General features: G+C 44.7%; 1 protein-coding gene across 1 annotated transcript; it reads right to left on the reverse strand.

Annotated features, from left to right (window-relative positions):
- Window positions 1-1432: 1432 nt before the first annotated feature.
- On the reverse strand, window positions 1433-19243 carry GET3 (guided entry of tail-anchored proteins factor 3, ATPase). The gene is made up of 8 exons (XM_063449586.1): window positions 19051-19243; window positions 9109-9256; window positions 8825-8973; window positions 6618-6768; window positions 6428-6535; window positions 3304-3501; window positions 1953-2520; window positions 1433-1921 (listed from the first exon to the last, which is right to left on the reverse strand). The coding sequence occupies exons 1-7, from the start codon at window positions 19191-19193 to the stop codon at window positions 2389-2391; spliced, it is 1029 nt and encodes a 342-aa protein (XP_063305656.1). The 5' UTR covers window positions 19194-19243; the 3' UTR covers window positions 1433-1921; window positions 1953-2388.
- Window positions 19244-19306: the final 63 nt, after the last annotated feature.

Below are 19306 nucleotides of genomic sequence, written 5' to 3' on the forward strand. Positions count from 1 at the left end.
TTGCACAGCCTTCCATAAACACTTCCTGTAAAGAGTCATCTAATGTTTACAGTTCCTTTATTGCAAATCATGTTTAATTTAACTTTTCTTATCCCCTGCATTAGCCTCCTGTATGTGATTAAAGTTCCAAGATATAAAACCAATTAAAGTAAGTTACATCTGATTGAAAATCAAACCATTTTGATTTCTTGCAGGCTGTGTCAATCAGAGTCAGGGGAGGTGTGGCTAGGGCTACATAAACAGAAACAAAGTGATTTAACTCCTAAATGGCACTGAAACTTCACAGGCATAATCTATACACCAAAACAGCTTCATTAAGCTTGGGGACTATTGTGTCCCTTCAATGTTGTGGCTGATCAGTGTACATGCATTTACATTATCATCAAAACTGATTATTTTAATTGTTTTTGGTCCATGCGGTTTGATATTTTGTGTATTGTATCACATTCTCATTGTAAGACATAAGTGCAAACAAAGTTAAAATAAAATTACAGCTGAGAGTTGGTTGAGTGTGTAAATATGTGCCTACATTTAAATACAAAACATGTCTTACACAGTGAATTTGGATGCACACTTTTAAAGGAAAAGTGACTTAACAGTGATATTTTCACATTCTCGTCCTCCATTAAATGGTATTAAGGTGTTTACCGGGGTTACTGTGGCAGATGTGAATTAAAAGTACAGATACTTCCACAGACCTTCCATGTTTAGAGCAACATTATCACCACTCGATGCTCCGGGGGCACTCAAACATAATCAGACATCTGAAGAAAAATTTTGTTGGAGCACATGCAGGAATGGACATTCCTTCCATAGCACTGTATGTGTGCATGCCCCCTGAACAACAACATGGGGGTTGAATTCATTTACATGGCATGCCTTAGCTGTGCCACGGCAATATGGTTCACAATGGCTTCCATTATCTTGCATCCAGGCTACACAACAATATAAGCTAGAACCACTTTTAAAAAAAAAAAAAAAAAAAAAAAAAAAAACCATGTAAGCATAAAATCTATTAGATAATAAATTAATCATTTACTTAAAATGGTCAGCAGCTATGTTAGAACAGTGCAGGTTATACCAAAATGGAGTCTTATACCAAAGACATAAGGAACTTTAGATGCTCGGAGTAACCGGACATGCAGTAAAGATGTTGTCCAGAGCAGTCTGTGAGAGTCCCTCACCTCTATCGGTCAAGGTTATTCAGTAAGGTGAGGAGAATGGTCTGAAAGGAAAAGTGAATTTCAAATTTAAGGCCACACTAGCTGAACTGAAATGTTTCTAGTTCGGTTAATTTGGCCTTAGTACTAAAATTCACTAAAATGAGAATTGCTAAGTATTCATAGTTAATTTCCCTGCCGTACTTCGATCATAACCATTCTGTTTACATGTAAAATACTATTTACAGAATCCAAAGATATCACACCCAATGCATGGTCTAAATTATTCTTTATTCCCTCGTAGAAAGGAAGGGAATTTGGCAAAACATCTGTGACATGACATCATGCTACCTATTTGCAAACAGCTTCCTTTAGCAACTCCTCAGGAAGCCTCTACCGGTTACAGAAATCATGCCTACAGTTCCAACCTTCTCCAGGGGAGATACTGATCACTTGCACTGTAGAGATGGAGAACATTGATACAACAATTGTGACTAAAAATAGGGGTGTGTCTCTCCAAACTTGGCAGTTCTCCAGCTGCTAGTGGACTACATTTCCCATAATTCATTGACAAACTTTGGAAACTGTAATACAGTAACATGGCCTAAGGCAGTAAATCCATCGCCTGCTGATGGAGTAAATTCAGAAAATCTGTCCACTGGTCATAAAGGTACTGCTACGGCTTGTTATTCTGAATATATAAAAACACTCCAGTTTTATGAACAGAAATGAATACTTGCACCCCCCCCCCCCCTCCTCTCCTCTCCTCCTCTCCTCCTCTCCTCTCCCCACTCTCCTTAGATCTACCAGTGTTTTTTTTTTATTTTTTTAAGGAAGGGCAAGAAGTGGACAGTCAATGCAATGAAAGTACAGTTTGTGTATTAGTCATGCTCTGTGCCGGTTTGTACGTCCGTATCTTTAAGAGTTAGCGGAAACGAGAGAAGAGAGACTGGGAGACAAGTAGGCACACAACTGGAGACAGAGGCAACATAAACATCAGTGAGAATTTAAAGCGCTCAGGTCCCCAAATACCAGAATGAATAAATAGAACCCACCCCTCTAAAGAAGTGGGGCATCCATGAAGGCTAGGGAGAGTGCTGGATGAGAGGAGGGAGGGGATGGAGCGGGTAGATTAATTGTAGATGTCTGGCCCTCCACTCGTTATTAAACTGGTGTAGTGTTTATGCAATGACAGCACTATATTCCACATAGCCCCTCGCATTTCCACTCATTCCCCACTGGGAGGGGTGTAGGGCTCTAGGAGAAGGTTGGAGAATGTATTCACATTTTCTGCACCTCGGACTTCATGTGGGAGAAGAGGAAGCTTCACAATGTGGAAATCTTCATAAAGGTCCTCCATCTGAAAGAGAAGGGCAGGGAAAGTTACAACTTACACCTCAACAAAATTAGGAACGTACAAATAATACACTTTTATTACATCAGCCAAAACACAAGTCTTTTTAATAGCAAAACACTAACAGGTATGTAATATAATTATCTAAAGATTTTAAGGGACAGACTCCATGCCCAATCGCTCCCTCCTGTCTGTGTCACCCTGTGCCGGGAGGGACAGACTCCATGCCCGATAGCTCCCTTGTGTCTGTGTCACCCTGTGCTGGGAGGGACAGACTCCATGCCCGATAGCTCCCTCCTGTCTGTGTCACCCTGTGCTGGGAGGGACAGACTCCATGTCCCATAGCTCCCTCCTGTCTGTGTCACCCTGTGCTGGGAGGGACAGACTCCATGTCCCATAGCTCCCTCCTGTCTGTGTCACCCTGTGCTGGGAGGGACAGACTCCATGCCCGATAGCTCCCTCCTGTCTGTGTCACCCTGTGCTGGGAGGGACAGACTCCATGCCCGATAGCTCCCTCCAGTCTGTGTCACCCTGTGCTGGGAGGGACATACTCCATGTCCCATAGCTCCCTCCCGTCTGTGTCACCCTGTGCTGGGAGGGACAGACTCCAGGTCCCATAGCTCCCTCCTGTCTGTGTCACCCTGTGCTGGGGAGGGACAGACTCAATGCCCGATAGCGCCTTCCTGTCTGTGTCACCCTGTATTTGGAGCATCATACTCTATAACTGCAGCATGGCTAGGTTACATGTGATATGCACCCCAAAATTATGTTTATAAACAAGCTACATACCTGGTCAAGATATTTGGACTGAATCTTGTGCCTGGCCTCACACATCCTGCATGGCTTCTCAGGATCCGGAAACACCAGCTGGTTAACAATAATGTTGTGAGTATCTATTTTACACTTGGCCAACTCCTGGATCAGGCGCTCTGTCTCATACAGCGACAGGAATTCAGCAATGCACACGCAGATAAATGTCGTCTGTTCCTGTACATGGGAGATAACAAGGAACATGAACAAGGCTTCCTCTCCACCAAACCATCAGCTTTCCTTTAAAAGTGACAGCATTAAGTTCAGCTCAGGGATAGAAGCCTACAACTTATTTAGCGTAGCAACACACCTTTCCTAATGCAGCAGAGATTCCTTCCATACTAGAATTGTATTTTAAAGGAACACTATATGGTCATGAACACAAACATGTATTCATGACCGTATGGTGTTAAAACCACCATCTAGCCTCACTACATATAGTAAAATGTAGTGACTTAATGCATCTCTATGAGGAAAGTTCAGTTTCTCCATGCAGAGGGTAGAGACACTGAATGTCAGTCACACTGTGCAGCACTAACCCAGGAAGCACCTCTAGGAGCCATCTGAGGAGTGGCCAGTAAAGTGATCACTAGGCTGTAATGTAAACACTGCATTTTCTCTGAAAACACAGTGTTTACTGCAAAATGCCTGAAGGTAATGATTCTACTCACCAGAACAAATTCAATACGCAGTAGTTGTTGTGGTGTTTATAGTGTCCCTTTAGTGCAAATGATTTGCTCTATTTAAGAGCGTAGATTACCTTCTAGACATTATTTAAGGTTTTAACACAACTTGTAGGCGGTTATCCATATTTTATTTAGTGGTGGCGGTTTTATATAGATGTATGACTGCTCCTAATAAATCTGGGAGTTGATGTTTACCCAGGCACTTGTTATTGTGTCTGCAGCTAGCAGGTGGTTGTACGAGCCTTGCACAAACAAAGAAAACAAGGGCAACAAGTTACAAGTACGTTCACACGCGAATGTATTAAAATGCACCCTTATCTCTTTAAAGGTTTACTGCACAAGGTCATCAATAGAAAGCCAGGAATCAGATTTGTTGCGTATATGGTAATCTTCACGTTTACCTCAAGTTTGTGTTTGCTTTGTTACAAAAGCAAAGAAGGGGGAGTTGATCTGGATAAAACTGGTGGGATTTGGGGTGCAAAAGTGTTAAATGTGACAAGATGTTTTATTGGTTTCCATGGCGATTGACCCTTCCTTTGCTTTTGTCCCAGAACTGCACCCATTTTTGCCTTGAGAAATCTCCATCCATGATGTAACATATACTATAAAATTATTTAAGAAAGGTACAACTTTAGCTTTTGCTAGTAAGATATAGCCTGTGGTTGTGAAGGAATACCCCATCACTTGGTTTGGTTTCTTCCTGTTTGGTTGCTTGTTCGAAACCACATAGTTCGGTTCCAGAATGAGGACCACCCCAGCACCTTATTAGAACATGGAAAACTGTATCCAGTGCAAAACCACAACGGAAACCATCACTTAAAGACTCCCCTGGGTGGCCACCATTTCGTGTTACCGAACGCACATGGTCGATAGAATGGATGGAGGACATGTGGTCTCCCAAACGCAGGCAGCGGTACCTGGCCGTCGAGTGCCGAGAACTTAATTCTGTTAGGCACTCCCGCCAATACCGGTGAATATGGAACTGCTGCCCATTCAAGTTCCCGACCACCTATACAACGGCGTTCAGAAGATATAAACTACCGAATGGGGAGGGAGCATTCGACACTTAAAAGCGTTCGGATATTGCATATGGCTTTCATACAAAAAAAACCTCTAACGGAAACCTTGTGGCCTGCCAGCCAAAACTGTACCTGGATGGAATTTCCAAACCACTGAACAGATCGGAGTGCTTTTTGGATATGTTAAGCACTCAGATCAGGGCTATCTGGGGATGTGACACTTAAGGGGTTTCCATGGATTTTAGGGTGTTTACATTTTTTAATATTTTCCTGTACCTGGGGTGATAATTGAGTTGTAAGTTTCCTGAATCAATTATCTCTCAGGCACAGGGGAGAAGTTTATGGTGTGTATAAATTGTGAGTGCTTGTCTGCATTAAACAGATCTACTCCCGGCATTCAGGCTCAACTAATGTGTGGGGGGGCAATACCATGGGTCACCGTGGAAACAATGCCCTGCGTTTTACACAGCACAAGCAAATGTAACGACACTATTGCAATACATTTGCTGGTGAGTATGTGTGTGCGTAGAGTTGATGGTCTGTGGTGTACTGTGTGTAAAGAGGTCTGTTTGTGGTGTACTGTGTGTGATTAGGGACTATGTGTGATTATGTGTTTCCAGTGGCTGTAAAGTGTGTGTGTCTAGGGCTGTAGAGATTGTATCTGTCTAGGGGTTGGGTAGAGAGAAAGTGCATGTATGCATTTGTCTATGGGATGTAGTGCATCTAGGGGGTCTACTGTGTGTATAAGGGCTGTAGTGTCTGTGTGCATACAGGGGAAGTAGTGTGCAGGTTAATGAATACAGGCTGTAGATTGTGTGCACAGGGTAGTTTATGTTTGTATTGGGGCTTTAGTGTGTGTCTCTACAGGGGCAGTTGTGTGTTTCTAGGGGCTGCAGAGAGTGTTTGTGTGTCAGGAGGATCTAGTGGCTGTAGCATGCATGTATCCCGCGTGTGTCTAGATGGTGTGGGCATCTAGTGGCTGTAGCGTGTGTGTGCGTGTGTGTGTGTCCCACCCACCACTTACTTATCCATATCTAGCAGCAGGAGAGAGACCAGAAAGCATAGATTTTCTCCCCCTAACAGAATGTTTCAACATAAAAGAGTTCTTCTATTATTTATATAGCGCCATCAGATTCTGTAGCGCTGTACAATGGGATTAGAGATTTTAACTATACACATGTAAATTGGTCAGGCATACCTAATGAACTTTTCCCACCATTCCTAGGGATACGACACTGATTGGTTACCCCCCTGGAGTGGGTGTGGAAAGCATAAAAAAAAAATAATCATAGCCCGCAGAGTGAAGCAACAGTCTGATTGAAAGCTAAAGCTTTTGAAGGAGACAGCGGTTTCAGTGATGCATGTCCCTACCAGTGAGTGATGTAAGAAGTCTCTTACCGGATCTTTAAACTGTTCGCTGACCGATCGGATGACAGGAAGGGTCTCTTCTAGCTTGGATGCAAGCTGATCAGCATTCATATCTCCAAGACCAAGCATGTTACACATCTGGTGAAAAGGGAGAGAGATTCTTTAGCTACTATCAGAGTGGGTGGGTGTGAAAGAGTTAATGAAGGGATAGAAGTCTCACTTGTGATATGAAAGGGCTGATCTGGTTCTTGATTTGCATAAGTCTCCCAAGACCTCTCTCTACGATAGTTGGGAAGTTGAGGAGTCGCAGTGTGTGTCCAGTGGGTGCTGTATCAAAGACCACCACTGAAAAATTCATGCCTTTCACCAGCCTGTAAGGGACAAACATTTACAAACAGACTTTAATGTAAAAGTTATTTTCTTTTATTAAAAACTTCACATATTAAGTGTGAGACATGGAAGAGGAAAAAAAAAAAGAAGAAGAAAAAAAGAAAGTGTTTGTATCACCGGCACACAAAAGTAGCACTCATGGTATGAAGTCATAAAGGTTCGTCCACTTAGACCATTGTTTGACACGTTTCAGAGCCAGACTCCGTGGAAGATTTGATCTGGGGCATATGCATCACAACACCTCTAGGGCATCACCATCAACCTTCAGTCACAACAACGATGGTGCATGCATCACCCTTCTCACAGAGCACAGTCACCATGGCGCATGGGTCACCCTTCACACAGAGCACGCAGTCACCATGGCGCATGCATCACCCTTCACACAGAGCACGCAGTCACCATGGCGCATGCATCACCCTTCACACAGAGCACGCAGTCACCATGGCGCATGCATCACCCTTCACACAGAGCACGCAGTCACCATGGCGCATGCATCACCCTTCACACAGAGCACGCAGTCACCATGGCGCATGCATCACCCTTCACACAGAGCACGCAGTCACCATGGCGCATGCGTCACCCTTCACACAGTCACCATGGCTCATGCGTCACCCTTCACACAGAGCACAAAGTCACTATGGCGCATGCATTAGTCTGCACACAGAGCACTCAGTCACCATGGTTCACCTCTCAATCACTCTCTGTGGAACGATTCAGTAATCCACCTCCTATTTACAACATATCTATATCAGACACACTGTGTCCCACTCATTACGGATTCACCAACGAGTGAGCACATACATTTGCAGGAAATCTGATCTTAAATTATATTTTCTTCAACACAGCACGGTGTAAGAATGGACCGTTTCTCCCATTGTGAAACTTATGATCATGAGAGATATACTTAACTCAACTTCTAAACGGTCAGACATCCGGCACCCCTTACATGTCTAGACAGGGGATATATCCCACTTACAGAGTGCATCCATCACTCCATATTAAAACTGATGTAAGTAAGGATCATATACCATTACTACATTAAGTACATAGTCACCTGGATAACAATCGCCAGGGGAGATAAAGTATTATTTAAATAGGAGCCGTCTGCAGAGAACATTAAACAGAGCCTGATGATTTTGAAAATAACATTTCTAATGACAGCCTAGAGCTTTGACCCCACATAAACTACTCTCTACAGTCAGTCATGATTACACCATGACCACTGCTCAATAACTCAGTGGATAAGGAGGAAATAACTGCCCAGTTCCTCTGACAGTGTGACAACAATCATAATCATAGAGTAACGGACCAACCAACCACTAGCAGGAGACAACAGCCACAGTCATTGCATGAGGGACACTAATCCACAAGGGGGCAGCAACGTTAGCAGCTTTAAAGTAAAGGACATGGGCTACATGGAAGGAAGGACGTTTTTTTTGGTGCTTATTTGTTATTTTCCTGGTAGGCTAGATTCCACAAGGTCATTATCCTTCAAAATTCTACCATCCAACTTCAAATCAGGCCCTTTTACAATTAAGCTCCCTCTGATTAAAATAAAATTGTCCAAACATGACTTGTTCCCTCTGTACAGAAAATCAAACTCCATTTATACGTTTTGCGAGCAGAGGTTATGTCATTATTGCATGTGCAAATATACATAGAAAGCTGTCAGACTGGTTACAGTGACCCACTACATTAAAACCACATCAATGTAGCGGTTTTAATGCATAGATGCTACCCCTTGTCACAGATAATGTAAAACATTGCTATTTAAAGGGGACAGTGTAACTTCTTCTCATTGAAGTGGTTATAGTGCCTGGGGTACCCTGGCACCGTCCTTCCATTCTGGGTTAAACTTTTTTAATGCTTAAAAATAGTCCACAGCAGCCCAACATGGACACAGTGATCTAAAGGAGAATGCTCTTTGTTACCACGTCGACTACTCAAATTTTTACAATTTACCTCCAAACGTGCCATAATTTATATCTGCTTTTGTAAGCGGCTATAAAAGTAACATCTCACATTGCTATGCTTTACCTCATAACCTCTGCGTAGCTCATAGCCTCATCGATCCCTGGAAAGGCACTCATGGCCTCCTGCATCATCTTCTTACCCATACTCAGCATGTTGTCCTCCTCAAATATCTCATCTGGGAGTTCTGCCACCCCGAGACTTGGGTCAATCTCCTGCGTTACAGCAGAATTTAAAGAGATCAGCATGAGAGGGATGTAAAACATGTATGAACCGCTAACTGGAAGTACTGAACATGACTATGGGAACCACACGGCTTTAAAATTTGGAGAGGTCCTAGGCCAACTCACCATAGCAAAGAGGTTGTCATAACCACGGACTTTTGTGGGAACCTTGGAAAACTTCTGGTCAAAGGCATCAGAAATATTGTGAGCGGGGTCTGTGGATATGATCAGGACACTCTCCCGTATTCGAGACAGCTGCACAGCGAGACTGCAACTGCATGAGGAGGGAATGAGAGAATATTAGACATCACACCCCACTGCTTGTTCTATGCAGAGAGCAAGATCTCACTATACTATGTCCTACAAACATACGGTACATCACAGATTTAAGGAATCAATACGCTCAGTCCTCGTCTCAATCAATTAACACGATTTACTTGGGTACTTTAAGTATTATAATGGGGACTTTCTGCTATATAGCCTCTCTTTCCTTTCGTACTGGTGATCCCCATTCACACAGTTAACTTGTCTCACTTCCTTCTCTTCTTCACTCATAAAATTGGTTCATACCCAAAGCAAAACAATATCCTAATTCTGAACCAATCTGCTATTATTGCTGCGATCATTGGAGTCTCCCCACTTCTCCATAACATGTGCCAATAGGGTACTGATTCGAATAGTACTGTCTAATTCCTAGTATATTTTTTTTAAAAAAATTAAATACACACCACATGCAGCTTCTTACCTAATCCCTAGACACATTTCTAATCCAACTCTGAGATTTTCACTAAAAGCTCATTACCTTCACCCATAAACAGTGCTAAAACTAAACCCAGCATCACACTACCGGCTCACTCGTATCAGTAATAAACACGGGCTAATCTCGCTCCCGGTCTTACCACTGGCTCCCTCCCATCAGTAATAAACACGGGCTAATCTCGCTCCCGGTCTTACCACTGGCTCCCTCCCATCAGTAATAAACAAGGGCTAATCTCGCTCCCGGTCTTACCACTGGCTCCCTCCCATCAGTAATAAACACGGGCTAATCTCGCTCCCGGTGTTACCACTGGCTCCCTCCCATCAGTAATAAACACGGGCTAATCTCGCTCCCGGTGTTACCACTGGCTCCCTCCCATCAGTAATAAACAAGGGCTAATCTCGCTCCCGGTCTTACCACTGGCTCCCTCCCATCAGTAATAAACACGGGCTAATCTCGCTCCCGGTGTTACCACTGGCTCCCTCCCATCAGTAATAAACACGGGCTAATCTCGCTCCCGGTCTTACCACTGGCTCCCTCCCATCAGTAATAAACACGGGCTAATCTCGCTCCCGGTGTTACCACTGGCTCCCTCCCATCAGTAATAAACAAGGGCTAATCTCGCTCCCGGTCTTACCACTGGCTCCCTCCCATCAGTAATAAACACGGGCTAATCTCGCTCCCGGTGTTACCACTGGCTCCCTCCCATCAGTAATAAACACGGGCTAATCTCGCTCCCGGTCTTACCACTGGCTCCCTCCCATCAGTAATAAACACGGGCTAATCTCGCTCCCGGTGTTACCACTGGCTCCCTCCCATCAGTAATAAACAAGGGCTAATCTCGCTCCCGGTCTTACCACTGGCTCCCTCCCATCAGTAATAAACACGGGCTAATCTCGCTCCCGGTGTTACCACTGGCTCCCTCCAATCAGTAATAAACACGGGCTAATCTCACTCCCAGCCTCACTCCCATCAGCAACAACACAAATGAATCCCACACCCAGTCTCTTAATACCCCACTCATTCTCTTCTTTTTCTTTATATGAAAAAAAAAACAAAAAAAAACAGCAGGCCATGTCATAGGATGATTTTGAACAATCTTGTACTTTTTTTCATTGCTGTCTGACTAGCGATTTAAAGGAAAAAAATATACCTGCTCATTCCCGTCATCCATTAACCCCTGCTAGTCTTACACCCAGCCTCCGACTAATTCTATTCCCTTCTTCAATTGTGTCTCTCAAATATAAGACAAGGAAAACACCGGTTTATTAAATCTACAGCTTATTTAATTTTAAAGTAAAAGATTAAAACTTAGAAAAATAAAATAAGAATTTACTAGTTTACTTAACCCCTTAAGGACCAAACCTCTGGAATAAAAGGGAATCATGACAGGTCACAGATGTCATGTGTCCTTAAGGGGTTAAAACAAGGTAATGTTCACGTTTTAGATATGGTTTAATCTTCGAACTGGCTCCTTGAGTCAATGCTGACCCGACACCTCCCTTTCTGCCCAGGAAAAACGTTGTTATATCGTTATTATGACTCCTGTAAGGAGTGGGATACATTGGGCAGAAATTAAACAGTTCTTGAATTTCATGTGTTGGAAGCAGGAAAAAAATAGGCAAGTGAAGAGATCTGAGTGAACAGAAGGACAACTAGTGAACGGACATCAGGCTGTTGGGCACCCAAGGCTCTTTGATGCATGTGGGGAGCAAAGGCTAGCCCATGTGGTCCGATCACACAGAAGAACTACTGTAGTTCATGATGGCTAAAAAAATAATGTATGCTGGCCACTGTAGAAAGGGGTCAGAACACACAGTGCATCACAATCTGTTGTAGTATTATGCACTGGACAATGTTCTGCTGAGAATCCTTGAGTCCTGGCACTCATGTGGGTGTTCCTTTGATGCGTACAATTTACATAGAGATTGCTGCAAACCACATACACCTCTTCATGGCAATGGTGCTCCCCGATGGCAGTGGTCTCTTTCAGCAGGATAAACCACCCTGCAATAATTGTTTAGGAATGGTTTGAGAAACATCAAGAGTTCAAGGTGGCCTCAGATTCCAAATTCCCCTGATCCCAATCCAATTTAGCATCTTGGGATGTACTGGAACAACAAATCCAATCCATGGAGGCCTCACCTCGCAACTTGCAGGATCTGCTGCTAATGTCTTGGTGTCAGATACTTGTGGAGTCCATGCCAGATACCACCTGACATTCACAGGCACCATACTTTGCATATTGACAATGAGCGCAAACCTTGCACAGCAAAACAATCCAGGAACTCTTTCCAGGCTAGATGACTGACAGATGCAGGAGGAGGAGTTATACCCCAGCAGAAAAATAATAAGTCTTTACTGGCAGCGTTTCAATAAGTGTCCATGCACCGTAAGCATTTCAACAAGGTGAAGTTGTTAAGGAGCGTAAAAAACCTTTTAATATATAAAAATCTTGTAGAGCAGATCAGGAAGGTGCTGGGAAACACGCTTGTGGTTTCAGCGTACGCTCTGTTCATACCTTCCAACATGTCAAACAAAGAGGGACACTTTAAAGGGACACTATAGGCACTAATACCACTTCAGTTCATTAAAGTGGTCTGGGTGCAGTGTCCCCGTCCCACGGAGTCCTGCAACTTAGAACATTGCAGTTTTAGAAGAACTGTGACGTTTATATTGCAGCACTAAGACTGCCTCTAATGGATATCTGCCAGACAGCCACTAGAGGCGTTTCCTAGATGTTTACAGACTTTGGTCCGGTAACGGACGGTGGACGTCCGCACACTCTGCATGAGGACATCCAGCGTCCCAGAAAACCCTGTAAGAAAGCATTAATTCAATGATTTTTTTTTTGTGGGGAAGGCCTAACGTGCATTATGCGGTGAAATTGGAGACAGCTGACTGAGCTAGTTGAGAGGGACTTCAGCACTGGAATCAGGAAAGTGTTTTTAACACTCATTTTCGAGGAGCAACTTTGTATCACTAAATATAAATGACTACATTTCGTTAAATTACGGGGTGTGGGTGGGAGTGTGGCTGTTCTGAGAAATTCGCAGGGACTTCCTAATAATTTATAGAATGAGAACAATATTTACACAGACTGATTTCTTGGTTATACAAATCAGACAATATGGAGCTCCTTGGAAAGCGGAACATGAGGATAGAAAAGAAAGACAGTGGTTCACTTGGGAGGTATGCATGTATAAAAGTATTAGATCTGGAACAGACACTGTGATGGGAACTCCTGTGCCACAAACTCTTGGAGAGGCGTGAAGGCCGGCCTCCTGCCCAGACTACGGGGCTAGTCGCAGAGACCCGTTTTGTCTGCTGAAGTTTTATTACTCACATTGCCATTACAAACAACTGGAGCAGGAATCCCAGCCATCTCCCCCTGAAAGGACTATATTTACCACAGTTACCCTTTCAGTCCGTGTCTCCCAACTCCGCACCCCTTTCCCGAGGCCCAGGAGTCACCACAAGCCGGTGTTCTATCAAATTCCCCTACCTCGTGAAAATCCCCTACCCTCGTCACTTCCGGGGAGGGGAATCCGCTGGCTCCTGTGCTGCACCTGTGTGCTAGCACTCCTGCTACTCCTCCACCGCCAGGTCCTGGAAGGCAAGTAAAACTAGTTTTACACTTTCATTATAGTTGGTGCATTCACTAAGCTTAGGACATGGGACATTTAGGGTTAAGTGAGGGTTCAAATTTGGGTTAGGTAAGTGATTCTAACCTCTCTCACACTCTATTCTCACCTCAACCCTTGGGGTAAGGGTTAAAATAAAGTGTGAGAAATCACTATTTAGTTATATTCCTCTATAGTGAAATATCAATAAATGTGAACAAGTCCCTAATCCTAACCCTAATTTGAACCCTAACATTAACCCTAAATGTCCCATGTCCTAAGCTTAGTGAATGCACCAACTATAATGAAAGTGTAAAACTAGTTTTACTTGCCTTCCAGGACCTGGCTGTGGAGGAGTAGCAGCTAGCATACATGTGCAGCACAGGATCCAGCTGATTTCCCCTCCCCGGAAGTGACGAGGGTAGGGGATTTTCACGGGTAGCGAATTTTGAAAGAACACCGGCCGGGAGACTACAGAGGCACGGCGTGCCGACTGGGAGCAACCCACAAACTCTTTGGAACTCTTGGTCAAGGTCCGGTAAAACTTTGAGGAGAGCGCTCTCGGTCCCAGAGGCACCTATCAGAGCGTTTTTTTGGAGGGGAGATAAGGGAGGAAGATGGGAATCGAATGACACCTTGGACTTGAGGGAGCTTGCTGCCCCGGACCCACTAGACACCGGAAAATGTGACCAGGAATTACAAACTCTAAAGCGGATCGGAGAATAGCCACAATCCAGTAAAACTTTACCAGCTCCTAACTCGGGCGCAAATTCTCCGGTCACAGGTTTTTATTTAGACAGTATGGGCGCACGGTCACAGGCTTTCAAACAAGGTATAGCATGTTAGGATATGTTATTAGAGAGTTATTCTATAAAATGTAAAACAGAGGGAATGTTATGTTACTGTGTAACAGCTATTGTGCAACGCGTCTAGGTGATAGGCAGCTAATTCAGTTAACCTAATTATGTCCTAGACACCAAGACGCTGGGGAGTGACTTGTATTGTTTTGTTATACGTTTACTGCGGATCAATAAAGGGTGTTCTAGACTAGTCTAATGTATGGGTGGAAAAGCTAATCATCACTGCTCTGGATAGGAGAGGGACTCCGGAGCTATATTCACTATAACCTGGTCCAGAGTAGATAAACGCTGGAGGGAACCCAGTCAAGCTGCGGCGACTGAGTCTGAAGCAATACAGGTTCCCTGATAGCAATTAGGAGGCACACTTGGCAGGGGGTACTCAGCTGCAGTGCAGGAGCTCCGCCACAGACACATAATTACTCAAATATTGGATCTCATCTCTGAGGATATCCTCCAACACAGACCAGGCACGATCCCATATATCCATAGGCAGTGATCATACCGTCCAAGCGAATTCTAAGATCCAGAAACCCAAGTGCACTTCTTTCTTCTTATTCAATATCACTCACTGCACTATATTTCGTTGTATTGTCGTCTTATCGTGTAATGTTACCCTATACTCAATTAGATTCGAGGACATTAATGCTGCTTCACTACATTCCCTTTTCACATTTACCTACGGCCGGCCAGAAGGAAGAGAGGTTTGGGAAGTCCCAGCAGCCACGCACATAGACTGAACAAGAGCTAGAAATGGAATCTCATTTATTTAAAATAAAGTTGGTGTTAGTTCCATTTGGAACAGTGTATCCTGTCTGGTTTGTTCAGGGATCCCAGTACCTGTTGACTGGCTGCCTGGTCCCTGTAGACCAGGAAAATTCAAAGAGAGCCACGAGTAGCTGATCACATTACAGGTGGAGGTATGGATACGTGCCTGGAAGAAGAGCAGCAGAGGAATAGGCAAAGGAGGCAATACCTGCCTGGAAGGAGAGAGCGGCAGCCTGGTTTGGTGGAGGAGTTACGGACAGACCCAGTCATGCTTTGCTGACTGCGGCTGAAGCATTCTAGGATTCCTGAAAGCCGCTAGGAAGCGGACGTGGCGGAGGTACTTGGTCAGAGAACGGAAGCTCCGTCACAGAGAGAAGATACATTTACACAAAATTGCATAAACTCAGTAAAATTCACAATCTAGTTCATTCTTATTTTCATTTTACCTTTAGTCTAATATTTTTTTTTTTGAAATGTATATTCTAAATTTTTTTAAAGCACATTTTTATGTGAATTGTATTTGAAGGGACAGTAGTCATCAGAACTATTACAGCTTAATGTATTTGTTCTGGTGAGTATAGCGTGTCCCTGCACGCTTTTAAACAGAAAAGGCAGCGTTTACATTACAGCCTAGGAACATCTCTAGTGGCCACTCCTTAGACAGCCACTAGAGGTGCTTCCTGGATCAGTGTGTACACTGAACTTTCCTCATAGAGATTCATTGATTCAATATATCTCTATGAGGAGATGCTGATTGGCCAGGGCTGTGTTTGGCTCTGCCCCACTAGTGGTCGTTTTATTCCATGAAAAGGCAGTATTTACAGTAAAAGCCTTCAGGAACTGACTATACTCACCAGACCAACTACATTAAAGGGACACTCCAGGCACCCAGACCACTTCTGCCCATTGGAGTGGTCTGGGTGCCAACTCCCACTACCCTTAACCCTGCAAGTGTAATTATTGCAGTTTTTCATAAACTGCAATAATTACCTTGCAGGGTTAGCTCCACCTCTAGTGACTGTCTACTAGACAGCCACTAGAGGGCACTTCCTGGTCCATAGCACAGGAAACCTGTTCTAGAGCGTCGCTAGACGTCCTCACGCTGTGTGAGGACCTCCAGCGTCGCTCAAAACCCCATAGGAAAGCATTAGGTCTCCTCGGCCGGTGGGCGAGATCAGTCTCGCCCACCGGCCGAAGCAATCACAAGGAGGAGCGTCGCGGAGGCGGAGACAGCGGCGAGGGACAACGCCGCTGCCTCAGGTAAGTCACTGAAGGGGTTTTCACCCCTTCAGTAACCGGGGATTGGGGGGTGGGAGGGAGAGGGACCCTTCGGTGCCAGAAAAACGGATCGTTTTTCTGGCACTGGAGTTTCCCTTTAAGCTGTAGTTCTGGTGACTACAGTGTCACTCTAATAATAAAACTAACCTTAATCGTACCAGGGGTAGGCAACCTTCAGCTCTCCAGAGGTTTTGAACTACACCTCCCATGATGCTTTGTTATTGGAGAACCACAACATCTGTAGTGCCAAAGGTTGCCTACCCCGTGACCTACTCCATACCCCAATTCTATGTCTAAACCCAATTTTAACCTTAATCTCAATCCTAACCTAATGGTGTTCCCTAAACTTATGGCAGCAGAGGCACTCTCTTTCGGGCCCTAAACCTAATCTGAAACCTAATCACAACCCTAAAAATAATTCTAAACCCTTTAAATCTTAAATATAAACAGAATCTTAATCCCTAATTTACTCCAAATCCAAAAAGATTTCCCTCTGGTAATATCAGTGCTAATATTAGCAAAGGGAATTTTAAAGGGACACCATAGTCACCAGAACAACTGCAGTTTATTGTATTTGTCCTAGTGAGTATAATCATTCCCTTTGCGCTATTTTGCAGTAAATACCTTCTTTTCAGGGAAAATGCAGTGTTTACATTACAGCCTAGGAATACCTCCACTCATTTGGCTGCTAGAGATTTAACCCTGCACACACCGCATTGCTGTCTATGGGGATTTAACCCTGCACACACCGCATTGCCGTCTATGGGAGATTTAACCCTGCACACACCGCATTGCTGTCTATAGAGATTTAACCCTACACACACCGCATTGCTGTCTATGCGGATTTAACCCTGCACACACCGCATTGCCGTCTATGGGAGATTTAACCCTGCACACACCGCATTGCTGTCTATGGGAGATTTAACCCTGCACACGCCGCATTGCTGTCTATAGAGATTTAACCCTGCACACACCGCATTGCTGTCTATAAAGATTTAACCCTACACACACCGCATTGCTGTCTATAGAGATTTAACCCTACACACACCGCATTGCTGTCTATAGAGATTTAACCCTACACACACCGCATTGCTGTCTATAGAGATTTAACCCTACACACACCGCATTGCCGTCTATGGGAGATTTAACCCTGCACACACCGCATTGCTGTCTATAGAGATTTAACCCTACACACACCGCATTGCTGTCTATAGAGATTTAACCCTGCACACACCGCATTGTTGTCTATGGGAGATTTAACCCTGCACACACACCGCATTGTTGTCTATAAAGATTTAACCCTGCACACACCGCATTGCTGTCTATAGAGATTTAACCCTGCACACGCTGCATTGCTGTCTATGGGAGATTTAACCCTGGACACACAACATTGCTGTCTATAGAGATTTAACCCTGCACACACCGCATTGCTGTCTATGGGGATTTAACCCTGCACACACCGCATTGCTGTCTATGGGGATTTAACCCTGCACACACCGCATTGCGGTCTATAGAGATTTAACCCTGCACACACACACACCGCATTGCTGTCTATAGAGATTTAACCCTGCACACACCGCATAGCTGTGTCTATAGAGATTTAACCCTGCACACACCACATTGCTGTCTATAGAGATTTAACCATGCACACACCGCATTGCTGTCTATAGAGATTTAACCCTGCACACGCCGCATTGCTGTCTATAGAGATTTAACCCTGCACACACACCGCATTGCTGTCTATAGAGATTTAACCCTGCACACACACCGCATTGCTGTCTATAGAGATTTAACCCTGCACACACACCGCATTGCTGTCTATAGAGATTTAACCCTGCACACACACCGCATTGCTGTCTATAGAGATTTAACCCTGCACACACCACATTGCTGTCTATAGAGATTTAACCCTGCACACGCCGCATTGCTGTCTATAGAGATTTAACCCTGCACACACCGCATTGCTGTCTATAGAGATTTAACCCTGCACACGCCGCATTGCTGTCTATATAGATTTAACCCTGCACACACCGCATTGCCGTCTATGGGAGATTTAACCCTGCACACGCCGCATTGCTGTCTATGGGAGATTTAACCCTGCACACGCCGCATTGCTGTCTATAGAGATTTAACCCTGCACACACCGCATTGCTGTCTATAGAGATTTAACCCTGCACACGCCGCATTGCTGTCTATATAGATTTAACCCTGCACACACTGCATTGCTGTCTATAGAGATTTAACCCTGCACACACCGCATTGCTGTCTATAGAGATTTAACCCTGCACACGCCGCATTGCTGTCTATAGAGATTTAACCCCCATTTTGCAGCTCACCGGTCAGTCTGGGGTCACTAAATATGCCCCAGCTCACCATGGGGGATGGATAAATATAGCTTGCCAGAGCCACTTGTTGTGGACACATCACTAAAACACAGTGTAGGGCACAGAATGAAAAGTGCTGCCCCTGCTGTACGAAGGATTCATGTGCTGCATTACAGGGAATCTCTCATCCAATCGAAATAGGAATAATAATAAATCAGGCAGTGTTTATGGATTCCTATCTGCATGCCTGGCCATTATAATTAATTATTAGATAGATTATTGTCCTCCCCCCCCGAGTGGAATGGTTCAGTCAGTGTCAGTATCCCCCCCCCCCCCCAGTGGAATGGTTCAGTCAGTGTCAGGATGCCCCCCCCCCCCCTCCCCCAGTGGAATGGTTCAGTCAGTGTCAGGATCCCCCCCAGCTGTCATGTCACTTGGTTCAGCCCACTCTCCCGTCTTACCTGCAGGTGGTCTTGCCCACTCCTCCCTTCCCCCCCACGAAGATCCACCTCAGGGAGCGCTGGTCTATGATGTTGCTCAGGGTGGGCTCCAGGGGCTCCACGTCCGGGGCATCCTCAAACTCATCGTCCACCGGCGCCGCCATGTTCCCGCTGCGTCACGTGACACAGGCAGCCAAGCACACAGAGAGCAAGTCCCCGCCTGTCTTCTCTCTATTTTCAACCATTTTTGCAGCCCGTGAGCGCTGATTGGCTGTAT

This window comes from Pelobates fuscus, chromosome 3 (assembly GCF_036172605.1).
Source record: "Pelobates fuscus isolate aPelFus1 chromosome 3, aPelFus1.pri, whole genome shotgun sequence".
Taxonomy (NCBI): Eukaryota; Metazoa; Chordata; class Amphibia; order Anura; family Pelobatidae; genus Pelobates; species Pelobates fuscus.

Bases quoted from the DNA above. Each gene is read 5' to 3' on its own strand.
- GET3 (XM_063449586.1), bottom strand. From the start codon at position 19,193: ATGGCGGCGCCGGTGGACGATGAGTTTGAGGATGCCCCGGACGTGGAG. The intron at 9,257-19,050 runs GTAAGACGGGAG...CTCCTCATGCAG, and splicing joins GTGGGCAAGACCACCTGCAG to TTGCAGTCTCGCTGTGCAGC. The intron at 6,769-8,824 runs GTAAAGCATAGC...TGTCCCTTACAG, and splicing joins AGCTACGCAGAGGTTATGAG to GCTGGTGAAAGGCATGAATT.